The sequence below is a fragment of the Mesoplodon densirostris genome, chromosome 10, assembly GCF_025265405.1.
Source record: "Mesoplodon densirostris isolate mMesDen1 chromosome 10, mMesDen1 primary haplotype, whole genome shotgun sequence".
In the NCBI taxonomy this organism is placed as follows: domain Eukaryota; kingdom Metazoa; phylum Chordata; class Mammalia; order Artiodactyla; family Ziphiidae; genus Mesoplodon; species Mesoplodon densirostris.
Window position 1 is genome coordinate 10,989,883 of NC_082670.1, and position 16,702 is coordinate 11,006,584.

Sequence of the window (16,702 nt, forward strand, 5' to 3'; positions counted from 1 at the left end):
AAATACGCACACATACACCCACAGCAATTTGTCTCATTACTTTTGCAGGAATTATATACATTTAATATAAGTTTAAGCACTATTTACAGCTGAACTACGTAATACATGGCACAATATGTAAGAATACACATATCCTGGATAATGGTCCTAAGCAATTCACTACTGAAAATTTTAATTCCCCTGGAGAACCCAAGATTTTTAACTGTCATAAGAAAACTGTTCACTTTTCAAAAATTCTTTCCAAGTCTGAGTGTTTACCTAGATAGAAAGCAATTAGGGCTTCATGATTACCTATAACGTAGTCATTTCAAAAAGACAATTACAGTAAACCATCATTTGCCCTACAATCCCAGCACTGCTACTAAGTACACTTATTTTTACCAATAAAGCTAAATGAATTTTGTGTAACCAAAGAAAATACACATTACCCAAATAAAATTCACACTGAATTTGTATAAGAAAAGTATAACAAAAAACACTACTACTATTCCAGAACTTCAGTGTTAGACCACAACACCATGAATTAATAATGAATTTCAGAAGGACAAAGAAGCAGATTAAGGCCCAAACGTGCGTACTTTTAAATTGCTTCCTTTACATCCCAGCCACATGAGCCCTGGCCTTCACTCCAAGTCTCTCTGTGTGACACTGATCCCATCTATCTAAGATAGCTTCAGACATAACAGGGCCAAACAGCACAGAACAGACTTCTAAACTGGTGGTCCCCATTTTTCTTGAGGAATTACATTCTAAAAAGGTGAAAAATCGCTCTCATCTGAACTACCTCTGAGAAAAATTGCCCAGATATGAAAAGTTTTATGTAAACAATAAACCCTATAGTTTATATATAAATGCACAAAATGTGCAGTTACCGAATTCATATAAAAAGTATTTGTTCAGGGGACTTCCCTGGTGGCTCAGCGGTTAAGAATCCACCTGCCAATTCAGGGGACACGGGTTCGATCCCTGGTCCGGGAAGATCCCACATGCCACGGAGCAACTAAGCCTGTGTGCCACAACTACTGAGCCTGCGCTGTAGAGCCCAAGAGCCACAACTACTGAAGCCTGCGCGCCTAGAGCCCGTGCTCCGCAACAAAAGAAGCCACCGCAATGAGAAGCCCGCGCACCGCAACAAAGAGTAGCCCCTGCTCGCCGCAACTAGAGAAAGCCCGCATGCAGAAACGAAGACCCAACGCAGCCAAGAATAAATAAAGACTAAAAAAAAATTGTCCTCTGTTTAAAAAGAAAAAGTATTTGTTCAGTACATGAATACCACACTCCTGCTCTGCAGTGAGTTGCTCACAGGAATGGCAGCCCACCAGGAGACAGCAAATCCCAGCTTCCCACTTCGTGCTCCCCCTGCCTAAGCCTGCTGTTGTCCCCTTCCCTCCCTTTCTTACTCGGTAAGGGCACGTAGTTGAACATGCTGAACTTCAATGAGAATGCCGTGTGTCTCCAAGGGTTGATGCTGACAGCACTCGAGCCCCGTGGGAGCTGCAACACGGGTGGCTCAGGCCAGAAATGCTTATGTACACGTTCACACGCAAACCTCTGCCTTCCAGAATCACAGGACGCACCCCAGTATACTGTTTTTACTCCATTGGAATCTATTTAATCTGGGATTGAGATACCAGAGGAAGTTTTCTATACTTTAAGGTAATTTTAATTTTTTAAATGTAGAAAACATTTCCCTTATGGTTTTACCAAAATGTAAATGCCAGCACGAATACCATCTCAAATACCCCAGAGACTAGCTGAAGTGCTTTCTGGCTTCACTTACCTAATATTGCACTGTTAAGAGCTGAGCACACAGGTTCTCTCTGAATTGGGTCAAGTTGATTTCCAACTGGGCTGTTCCAAGGATCTGAATAGGCTAGTAAACTGAATGCATCCTGTTGAAAACATAGCAATTTGGTTTTTAATTCAAACAGTTCAGCGACTGTGCTCACCATGGTTACACGTTGAGAGAAAGGTAAAATATGGCTTTAAGGCACTAGACTAACACAAGCCCATTTACCCCTATGACTAGGAGGCTATATATTTTTTAACAACTAGATTATGCAGCAAAGCCTAATTTGTTTTCATTTTTCTTGTAAACAGCCATTTTCATCATCTACCCCTTATCCCTACAACACATGCAGAACAGAAATAAAAATTGGAAAAAACTTAATTCCTGTGGAATGGGCTATACTACTGGTTAAAGTAAAGAGAGAGAGAAAACATTTCGGATGCTTTACAATTTATGACCACTGATATGAATTTGACATTAAAAGGTTAGGACCAGACCATGTATTTTTTTAAACACATGTGGGAACCGGGCATATCTCACTGGACGTCATCTCAGACTCAGTAAATGAACAAAATCCAACTGGCTCCGCTTCAGGAACATTCAGTAGTTCCAGCCATCCTCAAGCCGCCCCTCCTGAAGTAACTGACACACAGTCTTCTTTTCAGACGGTGGCTCTGTCCTCCTGTCATCTTTCTGTGGGCAGCACGTAACTACAGTGGTTTCAGACGTTGGCTTCAAGTTAAGCTGCATCACCAGAGTGGCCTTTGGCAAGAACAACCTTCCTAAGTATCCGTATCATCATCTGTATAATGGGGGTTATAAGAGGTCCTATTTCACAGAGTTTGTGAGGAAGGACTAACTGAGCTAAACAAAATTAGAAATGTCAGCTCACTCTAATCTTTCAGTAAAGGATAAATTATTGTTTTGCCAAAAGTCAATGCCCTAATCCAGAGTAACATTACGATACAGATATAGATACAGTTAGACACAGGACACCTTCCCAGTTCAGATGGCATACATGGAGAGGTGCTGAGGAAACCAAATCAGTGAATTCAGTAGCATAACACTCAAACTGTTGGTCACTGAAACGTGGAAGACAAATTCCTAAAGAGTACCATCTCCCACGTGAAGCTGCTCCGGCAGCCCTCTAGTAATCTTATTAGTGGGGGTAAGGCTTCCTGGTCAAGCCTGGTCTTGCCCTTTTTCATCTGAATTGGCCTCTACGTTGTGACGATTGGAGAAGAACTGCCCATAAAGCAGAGCTGGGCAGCCTGAGGCTACAGACAGGGATACCTGTGGCACCTCCACTGTCCTACACTGCTGAGTATCTCATTCACATTAGACTTCTTGCCACAGTTATTAATGAAAGTTCTTTGAAGAACTTATACTATTTTGAATCCCCTGCAGCTACTCACAGGTGCTAGTAGATACAAGGAGGGGAAAAAAAAAGCTTCATACACCTGCTGATTGCAAGATCTGCTTCTTAACAGTATTTTAAGATATTTTATGCATCTCACAAAGCTACTAGATTCTATTTCTGGTTCCCCCCAGTCCAAATTTATTGATGGAGAAAGATTAATATCTGATATCCTGTGAAGCTAACTCTAATCAATCACATTATTTCTAAAGACTGAGCTTTGCTCAAGACTTAATTCACCCCACAACCATCTAATGAGGTACCATCCCTGTAGTGCAGATAAATTTTAAAAGACAGACTAAAGAACCTGTCCAAGGAATAACTGCTACATCTTATTTTAAGCACAGAACTATCCTCTTGCGTCTACATCCTGACATGCTACCAAAAAGGTGAAATGTTGCAGTCCCAAAAGTCAAATCAAGACCATTCTGTCAAATACACCTTCTAGCATTTAAAACAAAATTCACAGAAAAAGATAATGATGGTAGTAATTTACTGTGCACTAATATTGTGTGAGGCAATGTTTCAAGCACTAATGTGTATCATCTCATTTAATCCTCACAACAACCTTAGGAGGTGGTTACTACTATGCCCATCTTAGACGCAAACTGAGGCAGTGAGAGATTACCACCACACAGCTAGTACTGTACTTCTTTCAGTAAGATACAGTTTCTTTTTTTAATTACCAATCTAAATATTAAGAGGAAAAAAGTCTAAAATTTTGCCCCCATATTTTCAGTATAGCTGAACAAATATTTATTGGACACAGACGGGGACCACCAGGACCTCACCACTGTTTTGAGGACTCACACAGGCCTATGGGGAGGGCAGACATGTAAACGACGTACCGTGTATTGCTTCTTAACAGAGTGTATTGTGTCACAAGAAGCAATCACAGAAATAGGCTCAAGCTACAAGGAAACTCAGGCTGGAAAGGAGAAAAGGCATGGTTGGGACCATGGGTAAGGGCGCTTAGATCCTAAAACACCCTAAAAATCGCACTAAAAAGCTTCCATTTTTTCCAATAAGGCAAGAGTTTTACATAACGGAGTGATATGGATTAGACTTGATTTTAGATGGATCACACACCACCACTATGAAGCACAGCTTGCAAGTAGAGTGAAGCTTTAAGCAAGAAAACTAAAAAAAAACCGGTTTACACCATCAAAGTTCCCAGGAGTAAATATCTAGAACTTTATCTTTCTTTACAAGGGGAATGAAATCAGCAAAGCAACCTTAATGTTTTAAATTCTGCTGTAAGACTAATTGGTGAGAGTAACCAAAGAAATGCAAATAAGCAATTTTGAGATACATGTTAAACCCACTAAAGTAGAATTAAGGTACTAGTGCCACAGGCACTAGTATCCCTTTATTACTGCTGATAAACTGGTAGACGTTTCTGGAAAGCAACACAGCAACACGCAGCAAGAGCCACAATAATTGTATCCTTTGACTCAATAATTCTATTTCTGGGACTTTATTCCAGTGGAATAATTTTAAGGAAGAAACAAAGATACATGTATAAAGGTGTTCACTAAAGCATTTTTTAAAAGGCAAATAGAAAATCTAAAAATAGAGCAATGCTTAAATAAACTGATATAGCAACACACTAGAATATCATGTAGCCATTTAAAAATAATTGTCAATAACTCATAGAAACTGGAAATACATTTTTTATGATAATAAGAACAATACAAATAGGATAACTACAATTACCAAGCAGATAAAATACATGCCCATGCAATTTAAGGCACAAAGCTGAACATACCTGTTAAATATCATGGCATTATGGGTTACTTTTTATTTTAGAAAAAACATTACCTCAGTGGGAAACTTTCTGAGGAAGTGACATTTAGGTAGTATTCTCAAACTGTACTTACACTTGGCTTAACCTCCGTAGCAGTTTCTAAACAGGGTGCGTCTACAGTTACTAGATCGAGAGCTACGTGCAGTTGGGGCTGCTCGTTCTAACCTGACCCTCCCGGCCCTCCAGCAGGTGCCCTGCTGCTCTGCGCAAGCGCAGTAAACAGCTGTTGAACACTTCAGGTGGCTCCTCAGAGACCCACTGGCAGACGCAGGCGGGTAAGCAACAAACACAAAGACAACAGGAAGACAGGAAAGGAAGACCGAGAAAGTCAGAGAAGGTCAAGAGAACCACCACGGCTGCAGCAGGCCGCCCAGCCCGTGTTGAGCACAGACGGGCCACCCCAAGGTCCGCGGTGTGCCTGCTGCTCCGCGACGGAGGGGAAGCAAAAACTGCGTGTACCTTACGGCAACTTCGGTAAGTCTCAAGCCACCCTTAACCAAAGCCTGTCTCTCTACACATGCATGCATGCTTCAGAAGTCTATGCAAATTCAAACAAAACTAAAGATTAAAAAACCCATTTCAACCACCCATGACCTGAAGTGAAGAATAAAAGAAAACAGTAATTTCTAAACCTTCTCAACCAGGGCAAAAAAAAAAAGTTCTCTTTGTGTTACCCTCAAATCCTCCAGCATTGTTCTTTAGGTACTTAGAAGCTGGATCAGCCACCCATCTTATCTCTTACCTGGATCAAGATAAGTTTGGGGAATGGGAGAGAAGCAGCTCAGAATGTTAAGACAATCTCTTGAAGTAGTTGGCATTTGCTTAGAAGTCAGAGGTACAAAATCAAAGCCATCCACATTCTTTAGATGATGAATTACATATTCACTTAATTCAATATATAATCAAGGAATATCTTTGAGGATAGGCCATGTAATGCCATTTCCTGTGCTTCATGAAAATTAGAATCAAAGAATAAGCAATGGAGTGAAATGTTAAATTTTCAAAGGGACTACATAAGATCATACTCCATTAGCATAAAGTATTAACAAAACAACAGAGTCAGATGACCTAGTGTAAAAAAGCCTATGATTTCTTTTTTAAAAACATTTCACATCCCCAAATATCTCCTAAAACATCAGTTCTCAAAGCATGATCCAGGGGCAACTGGGTTGAAGACGCTTTCAGGGTCTCTTGTGAGGGCAAAACTATTTTCATAGTAATACTAAGATATTACTTGCTCTTTTCTCACTCTCATTCTTCCAAAACTATGCAGTGGGGTTTTCCAGAGACTACATGTGTGTTATGTCACAACAGACTGAATACAAAAGTAGGTATGAGAATCCAGCTTATCATTTATTAAACCTAGCATTAAAGAGATTTACAAAAATGTAAAGCAGGGCCACTCCTCATTATTTTTGTTTGTTTATTTTAGGAAGATAAAATAACACTTATGAAAAATAACCATGACTTATTATTTTAAAATGAATTAATAATTTTAGTATTAATTTCTAGTAGAGTAAAATCAATAAATGTAACTTACACAAACAAGAGCCCTTTGGGAATCTTTAATAGTTTTTAAAGTGTTTAGATACCAAAAAGGTTGAGAACCACTGCCCTAAAACAACCCCAGGACCTAGCAAAGAAGTTTCCCAAATGGATAGCTTTGGATACGTGAAATAATAGTAAAGCCTGAGAAGTTTCTTAGCACTGTTGATATCAGAAAAGATTCTCAAAAGTTGTATAATCATGAAAATTCCCAGTCTGGAAAGATCAAGTTATGCATACATTTTATCTGGAGGTGTATACAGGTGGCTTCTTAACCCGTCCTAGACTAGACAGGTGCTCTGCTGAGGCTACAGTGCATGTAGCTGGGATGGGTTTTGGTTTTTTTTTTTTTTTTTGGACTGATTTTATGCCATATTTTTAGCACCTACTATGTGTTGCTCACTGGCGCCCTCTCAGTTTAGGTCAGGAAGGGATGGCAGGAGTCTTGAGTCTCGCCCTCTCCTATATACCCAAGCATCAGCGTCAAGGCCACTACGGCATCTCCCCTTTGTTTTTTGGGCTTATTTCAAAACGTTCAGGAAAAAATATTTGTAACAAACCAACTTTGAGCCCAGCCTCATGCAGGACAAACAAAACAGAACAAAAAACTACAATGGCTAGGTTCATGTTTCACAGGTGTACAGGGCTGGTGGGACGTCTATGAACATGAAAAAAACCTCATCTCTACCACTAACTGCAATGCTGACTTAAGGCAGGCAAAACTCCATCTTTAACTGCTACACAGAACTGTGGCTAACTTAATGAACGGTTTCCATTTTCTCCATCTCACTATATCCAGCGCAGGCATCAATCCAGAAGAGACTTGAAGACGTGTTTTATCTCTTCTGTGAAAGATGACCCAACCCTTCACCAATCTCAAAATAAAAGCCACACATTATACATTCAATTTGCTGCAACCCTGAACAATCTCTACTAAAGTAAAAATATCTCAAATTTATAGTTTTATCAGCACACTCACATTTCTCCTAATAACTCTGCCAATTTTATAGCCGAGAAAACCAAGAAAGCAAGTTGACAAGGGGCACACAACACTGGTAAGTGGCAGAACTGAGATTTAATCTGCACGTTGTACAGAAGTCCAGCGCTCTTTCCAGTAGAGCAGGGCTGCCGAACCCTGCCACGTGTTTTCACTCTCAACCGGGCAGGAAGCCCAGGAGGAGTGCATGTCCAAGTTTCCCAACAAGAATTCCAGTGTTGCTCAATGTTTTACAAAACTACATTTTAGTTCCTTTGACACATTTATAAGTTTCCAAGGGAAAACAAATTTACCTTCAACATTTTTTTATTTGCTGTGTTCTTGCCACACTCTCTCCTCAGCTGCTCACTCATTGCTTGTAGCTCTCTTCCGAAGTGGATCATTCTTTCTATGGCGGCTTGACTTCCTCCACACAGCTGGCGTCTTAACTGGCTTGAATCAACTTCTGTGAGCGAAACAAACAGGTATTTTACTACCTTACATCTGGAGTACAATGGAGAAATGAACATAAACTGCTTATAACATTTTGGACGTTTCATTTAGTAATTACTTCCTAATATTTTACCTAAATATGCAGATTTTTAATTTAATGTGGAACTTTGTAGCTAAAAGGTATACTTTATCTAGGCCTCAAGAGTCTAGGATCCCATACCCAGCTTGCAGTTGAAAGTCAGGTGACAATCTTTCAGTGTTAGGATGTACATATGTCTCAGGGAAAATTTTATGAAAGGTTAATAAGCACGATTTTCTAAAACTACAGCAACATGAAAAAAGAAAGAAAGAAAAAAGTAATGCTTCTCAGGCTACTTTAACTGACAAAGAACAGAGATAGAAAGTAAGAAAGACTAAATGACTCCAATAAAAACACAGAAGACACCACATACTAATCAAAAGGGTTAATCATACTACTTTTAGAAAAATACTACTTTTAGGAAAAAATTTTACAGTGTATATCTTGACTGACAATAATCACTGATCAATAACAAACAGTATAAGTCACTAATAACAACATTCTAAATCACTAAGGATGATGATAATAGTTAATGTTTATGAAGCACTTACTTTGTGCTATTAGCTTTTTACAGATCAGCTATGAGGCAGTTATTATTATACCCATTTTACAGATGAAGAAACTGAGGCAAAGAGCTCCTAAGTAATTTGTCCAAGGTTACACAGCTAGAAAGTGGCAGTTGCAGAATTCAAATCCAGGTGATTCGGCTCTAGAACTCCTGCTCTTAATCACTATGATCAAATTACTCTTGGGATGTTGAGGTTGCTTGCTGATATCTGATAGAGTGAAGCTAGGCTGCCTTTTCAATCATAGTCCTTGCTTGAAAGAGTGAATTATGCATTGGAACACACAATCCTCAACAAAAAGGTGGTTGTGTAATATAAGTTTGCATTTATAAAGTAGTTTCTAACAATCTGAATAAATACCTTTTAATCTCAAAGTACTAAGAAATCTAATGTTCTGACAAATAAGAATTTATAAGCTTCAATAATTTTAACTCTCCAATTGATGGGAAAGTTTGCTGATGGTTTAACTTTTCGGTACAATTTACTACACAAGTTGTCAACAAAGTAAACTTACGCATGCTAATGTATGTGTCAGCCACATGTTCTGAGTGGGCAGGAGCCCAGGGGGTGTCAAATGTGGCGCCTACTACCTGCCAGGCGCTGAGCTGCGCACAGTCACATACATTCACATTGAATGAATTTAAGAAAGTTTGATTAGAACTTATAAAATCATCTCTACCCATTTGGCCTTTATTGGCTATACTGAAATAGGTATAAAAACTTTTCATATCTCCAACCTTAGCTGTCCTAAAGGATATTTAACACTAATAATAAGTTAGTACGCCTACATTAATGAAAGCACTACAGTTGCGCAGAAACGGTTCAGCAAAGAAGATACTAAAAAATTAAACTCTACTCTCTCTAGCAACCCACTCTCACAAGAAATTTTGAGAATACGCATCACTATAAAATCCAATGGCACATAATCTTTAAATTTGATTTATGCTCATCAGCTGTGAACCAGTACAAGTAAAAACATAACCTTGTAGTCATCATTTTTTATTAAAAATGTTAAGAAATATCACTGCAGACCCATTTCGGTGTCACAATCTTCCATTTCGTGGTCATGTTTAGAGCTACCATTTAGGAAACCATTGGATGAAGTTTCTCCAACTCCATTGGAGTAGTGATCTGTTTCCATGTCTACATCATTACTGAAAATGAAAAAACAAACCTAATTTTAGAAATAGCATACTTGCAGCTTAGTTTAAAATAAATTACTACTCAACTACAGAGCCTACTTATAAACTGTCTTCATAAGGCAATAGCAATCTGGAAAAAAGGTATTTAGTTACATCTTGAATGTATTCAAAGCCAAATCTGTAGCTGACCTTTAACAAATCTGTACTCCTGGAGATAAGGGAGGGAAAAAAGTACATGTACTAAAATGTAGTGGTTTTATGACTTCCGATCAACATGGAGAAATCATTTCTCAGCACATATTTCCCACTGTTTTTCAAACTCAGATCTGCTCTCCATTCTCTGTGAATCAACTCCTGCCCCAGCACCCCTGACCCTCACCCCAGCATTCACTTGCAGCGTGTAAGGGAAACGCTCCCTCTCAAACTACTCCTGGAACCCACCTCTCTTCACCTCTTTCCCCACCCTCATACTCGACTCGCTTCTAGACTATTTTTTTCACTAACAGCCTTGATGTTTTGGCATTTGTCCTCACTACTCAAAAATATACTCTTTCTCAATGGCAAATAATAACCTGAAAAACTACTCAGTCTCTTCCCTTCATACCTTCCCAGCGCCCAACACTATTTTTCTCTCACAGGCTTTCTTATTGGCTGAAGATTCTAAAATATTGCTGAATCTTAATTTTTAAAATGCTGTTCTGGAGATACTTAGGGCATTGCCAATTCTCACCTACGTCACGTTGACTGAACGAATAGCATGTGCCGACGGTTCTACGGGGCCATGCTGAACTCGTCAATATTTGCCCTTCAGATCCTTCCACACCCCAAACAACAATATCTAACCATCCAAATTTCTCCTATGAAGATCTAGGTTATGATTATACAGCTCAGAAGGAAACACTTGATGAAAATTTAGAGAATATTTAAATAAAAATCTTTTCTCATTAAAAAGGCAATGTTTGTAGGAAAAAAAAAAAACATCGAATGCAGATAAGCAAAAAGCACCTTATGCATAATGCCAGCAAAGGTAACCAATGGTTAACAGCTTGGGTGCGTGGGCACGCGTGGGTGCATACATACTTCTATCCGTAAGACCTATCAGGGTAAAAAGGCACATAGAGATCTAGGAAGAAGAGGGAAATGGCCCGGGGACATTTTTGTCAGTGAGAAAAGCTTGTTTAGTATCTTGATGAAATTTGAGAATTGATAAGAAAAATCAAACTTTGAAAATAATGTTTAAGGGAAATCCTTAAGATCGTAGCTTTTAGTGATCTTATTAATATATAAAGTGCATTTTTCATAATCCAATATAATATTTGAGAGGGATACTTTCATTCAACACACATTTAAGAGCCTCTGGGCCATGCTCTGTGTTAGGTGCTAAGGATATAATGAAACAGCCCCTGCCCTCCAGGAGTGAACAGCCTAGAAAAAGCTAATAAAGTTATTACAGTACAGAGACTCAGTACTGTGATGAAAGCTCATCCCAAGGAGTGACACAACATTTGGCGGGGATATAAATCAAGGAAAACATCCTGGAAGAGGTAACATCTGAAGCTGAGTTTTACAGCTTGAACAGAAGTCAGGATGGAGGGGAAGAGGAGGGCAGGGAGAAGAGCATTTCTGATGGAGGATAACGGAGAAGGCACAGGCCCAGAAGTCAGACATCCCGGAAGTAGTCACAGCTCTGCAACTTACTAGTCACTAATTACTGACCTTAAAAAAAAAAGTCATTTACTTCTCTGGTACTCAGCTCTACATCTGTAAAATGGTTTTCACAGTTAATACCGTCTTTGCCTACTTCACCATACTGTTGGTAAGGAAAGCCATTAGCAACTAGAAAATAACTGTTGCTGCTTAACAGTTTACAGGAGTTTAAACGCTTACTTTCTTCTACACTGCACACAAAAGAGGGTGCTGTGTCGTCAACCCCTTCCATTAAGCTTGCTTCCCTCAGCTCAGGTAATAACAGGTCTCTTTAGCAACTTCCTGCCGTGAGGATAGTATTTAAGAGAAAAACTCACGAAGAAACTGCAATCCTACCCTCAAACTATGGTAGAACCCTCTAACACTGATAAAGTACTAATATACTATAAAGTACAATGATGTACTAAAGGCTTCATCTTTTAAATTTCCATACAAAGTTTTCACTACAATATGCTAATCTTGTATTTTCTAGTTATGTCATCTCTACTGCCTACCCTGACCTCCTCAGCAAGACAGTCCGTTTTCCTACTGTTCTTCTCATAGCACTTTTGTGGACTTCATTATCACCTGTACCACACAATACCATTACTTCAGTACATTTTTGTCATTTGTGACAGATAACCTGGAACTTCTGATTAATCTCCAAATTTGTGAAAACAGATTTTTATACATACTTCTTTCTCCAGAGTCTTATTTCCATTAAGAGTCATGGTAAACATTAGGTTCTCTCTCCTTCAATGGGAGAATTTTGCACTGATAAACATTCCCCCAAAACGCAGTGTGACCCATCAATTCATGTTCTAAGACCAAACCAACATCAAATTGATAAAATCCATAAGAACTTGCTGTCACACACTAGCATTCAATTCAAATGAAACCTTCAGGTTTCATGAATAGTAAACCTGAGTATGTCATACTATGCTGAGAGAGACATCTCTTCTCTCAAAGCTCTTCGAGTGGAGACCATGCCTAGCAGTGTCTAACATCCAGCAGGTTCTCAATACTCTCCTCGCACTGTATGTTTTTACTAAATGACTTAACCATCTGTTATACAAGCTACTTAAAGATAGGTTCTCATCAACAAATATTTTTTGTAAAGTTAGTTATTTGGAACTCAGGAAACACTTCACACACACCAAAAAACCCACACACAGAGAAAAAAAATAGCTGTAACTGTATCATATGTTAACTGCAGAGGTTAAATATACTATTGTGACTTCACTTGGAAACATAACAAGTGGCATGTACGTAACCACCTGGATAGGTCTGTGGTGGCAGGAAGATGAAATGCAGAAGAACCCTGGATGATCCCTGTCACCCGACTAGAGGGAAGAGTGACGTAGAGGAAGGGGAAGGAACCGAAGGACGAGCCTCCATGAACACTAGGAGAACAGAAAGCTTTGGGGAACTTACTCCCCATCCTTTTAACCTCTGGGAGCTTGGGAACTCTCAGACCCCCACTATGGACCATCTAACTCAATTTCTCCAAATTATTAAACATGATGACACCTATAATTAAGGTTGCTTACAGTAACGCAAAAGCTAGGGATATCATTACCTGGTGAAGTTATTAACTTGCTGTGACCTTGACATGTTTATACTGTTCAGTTCTGGTACGTTCAAACTGGACGACTGGTGTTTACTATGGCAATATGACTGATGTGCTTTATTTGATATTACACCATTACTACAACTTTCAAAACCTGGGAAAAAAGAAACAGAAACTTTATAAAAATAGAAACAAACACATAAGGTTGTAACAGATGTACCATATTCTGTTCATGTATTTCAGACTTTTATAATGCAGGAACGTCAATGGACTACTTAAATAGAAAACTAATGGATAACTTCTTTGAAAGAACATAAGCATACTTAATTGTGAGCTGTCATCTCCTCCTATATTTACTGAAGGCTTTATTATGGGTCTCATTTAATCCTCACAACCCCCCAGCCCCTGCCCATGAAGCCCAGAGTTATCATAAACCCATTTTACATATGAATACACCGAGGCTAAGAATCTGTCCAAGCCTGACACATGGTGTCAGAGGGCTGGTGACTAAGGACACAAACATGAGAATCACGAACACTGTGCAGGATGGTGATGTAAACAGGCTGAGAGGCAGCAACTCGAAAGGTATATGCTGAGTGAGAAAGAGCAAAGGTGTTGCTCTACTCTTTGAAAGGACAGGAAACAGTATTTGACTTCTGCTTTAGAACGTTAAACGTACAGAGGAAAGATAATACCTTGGGAAAAACAGAATTAAAGAGACAAGCAAAGGAAAAGGACTGAGAAGGATCAGAAATAAACCTGCAGAAGTGATGTCATAAAAGCCAAGAAAGGAGAGAATTTTAATTGAGAGAACACCAAAGGCCTTGGCGAGTCCAGAAAAGGATAGGAGGAAATGAACAGGCAGAGCTGACTCTTGCCGGCGGCTTGGCTGGGAAAGAGTGAGCAGGAGGCAGCCCGGCTAGGCAGCTGGGTATGGTGATCGGTGGCTTCAGACACCACAGCCATGTGTCACCGCCTTTACAGTTATCCTTTCCTAAAACACACAATTACCTTCTCATTACCAAACATCTCCGATATAATTTCTAGAGACAACTTGAATGTTGCCCTTCATTTATGGAGATCTGTTAATAACCTGTTTTTAGAAACAGCTCATCTTTAAGTCACTTCCTGGTACTAAAAACACGTGAATCCGACCCACCCACAATTTTTCCTCCAGAACATCTTGAGAGCAAGTGTACAAATGTGGAGATCTTCATTTATGGAGATCTGTTAATAGCCTGTTCTTAGAAACAGCTCATCTTTAAGTCACTTCCTGGTACTAAAACCACATGAATCTGACCCACCCACAATCTTTCCTCCAGAACATCTTGAGATCAAGTATACAAATGTGCCAAACGCCTAGCAGAAACGTCTAGATTTTTAAAAAAATTTTATTTTGGTGCAAAACCACGAAGAAGGGTAAAAATTTTAAGATAATGTCGTAAGACTGAACCTCACCAGAAAAATGTGCAGCACTTCCTTTGCCTGATGCTAAACTGTGGACACTCATTCCGTGGCTGGGGCTCATACTTGGACTACTAAAAGGTCGAGGACTCACAGGGTAACTGTCTTGAGATTTTGGACTTCGGCCTCCCAAACATCGTACTTCACTATCTGTACCATTCACCATTTCTATAAACTGACGCACTCTAAAAAGAGAAAAGAAAAATTTACTTACATGATCTTCAAATTACTGTTTGTTTATTTAATAGCAACAGATTTCTGAAAGGAAATGTTTTAAGAACTTGTATTTATCAGTAAATGTGGCCTTTAGATAGTACACTAAAAATACTAAACATGGTTCCATATACTGTACTGCTTAGAATCAATTTAAAATTTTCCAGAAAAATGAGAGCATAATGCAGAAGACATTGTATCGCCTTTAATCAAGATTTACTAAGAAAACGAAAATCTATCTGTAGCTATAATAAACAAACCAAAATGGACCTCATTTTTTTTAGCTAAAATAATCAAAATAATATTTGCACTTGGAAGCAAACCAAATAGTACATAAGAACATCATGTACTTTTTTTTTAACATCTTTATTGGAGTATAATTGCTTTACAAACATGTACTTTTATATACATACCTACCTACATACAAAGTAAGAGCCTAAGTCCCCAAGTTTCCTCATCCCTCTTAACCAAAACAGGCCACATTTTAACTGTGATTCTAAAGCAAGACAATTTTGACACTGGGCTTAGAATTTCTGGTGCTTGAAGAGTTTAAATCTTAAACTTAATAACATCTGAATTTTAAAATAACGAAGATTCATACGACCAATTAAAAAATGCCAAGTTAGGATGGCTATTATTTATGAAAAAAACAAAAACAAAAGAAACAGAAAATAACAAGTGCTGGTGAGGATGTGGAGAAACTGTAACTCTTGTACACTGTTAGTGGGAATGTAAAATAGTGCAGGGCTATGGAACTGTGAGGACTAATTTTCAAAAAATTAAACACAAAATTATCACATGGTCAACAATTCCCCTTCTGAGTGTATACGCAAAAGAACTGAAAGCAGGGACTCTAACATATATTTGTACACCCGTTATGCTAAGTGAGACAAAGCAGTTACCAAGGACAAATATTTTATGATTCCATTTATATGAGGTATTTAGAGCAGTCAAATTCAAATTTATAGAGACAGAAAGTAGAACGGTGGTTGCCAGGAGCTGGGGGGAGAGAGAGAAATGGGGAGTCAGTGTTTAATGGGTACCAAGTTTCAGTCTCGGATAATGAAAAAAGTTCTCAAAAGGGATGGTTGGTTATGGTTGAAGAACAATGTGAATGTACCAGAAACAATGTGAATACCAGAAAACTGTACATGCAAAAATGGCAAATTTTATGTATATTTTTACCACAGTTTTTAAAAATGCCCCAAACTTACTATAAGGCACTTTACGGGAGGAAAAATAGACACCCATCTTCTAAGTCAGACTTTCACATTCTCAGACACAGGGACAGAATGACAGAGCGCAAACACAAAGCAACAGCTGCCTTCTGCCCACAGTCCTCGACACAGAAGCACATTCTATAACCTGTCACTTACAGGGGCTACATTACAAAATTATATCCAAATATCTGAAACAAGGTAAAACAAAAATTAAAACTATTAAAGTATGAAAATAATTTTGATTATATAATACACACATGTATAATTAATATAACATTTTATTAAACTCACTTTAATGTGAAAAGGAGATTGGGATTTCTTTCAAGTAAACTTGGGTATAACTGTTGTGTTGTTTCAATGGCTTCTCCCATTCTTCCTGCTAACACCAATTTCTGAATTCCTATTTAGAAAAAGAAAAGAAAAGATAAATTTTTTAAAAAAAGAATAGAAACAGAAACTTAGTGGACCCTCAAAAAAATTTAGTAAAAAATGTTTAAATAAATTATGATTACTTTCCACCTCTTTTTCTAACTCAGTTTCTACGTCAACGAAAATTTTCAGACAAATTAAAAAATTAGAAAAACAAGTACTTTAATAAACTACTAAAAAACCCCACAAACTCACATACAAGTAGCATAGGAAAAATACCTGTTAAGCAATACTGATGTACTTAACACTAAAATGAAAAAGATGGGTACGTTATGGCATACACTGTGGTGATGATTTCATGGATATATACTTATCTCCAATCTCAGCGAGGTGTATATGCTAAGTA

At 38.4% G+C, this 16,702-nt stretch overlaps 1 protein-coding gene across 1 annotated transcript in view; it reads right to left on the reverse strand.

Annotated features, from left to right (window-relative positions):
* RANBP9 (RAN binding protein 9) overlaps positions 1-16,702 on the reverse strand; it is a 90,912-nt gene that overhangs the window by 2,455 nt on the left and 71,755 nt on the right. Inside the window, exons 8-13 of the mRNA XM_060111275.1 lie at positions 16,219-16,327; positions 14,489-14,679; positions 13,040-13,184; positions 9,665-9,786; positions 7,849-8,000; positions 1,781-1,892 (exon numbers count right to left, since the gene is read on the reverse strand). Coding sequence (XP_059967258.1) covers positions 1,781-1,892; positions 7,849-8,000; positions 9,665-9,786; positions 13,040-13,184; positions 14,489-14,679; positions 16,219-16,327 — 831 coding nt within the window. The remainder of the gene's footprint in view (positions 1-1,780; positions 1,893-7,848; positions 8,001-9,664; positions 9,787-13,039; positions 13,185-14,488; positions 14,680-16,218; positions 16,328-16,702) is intronic.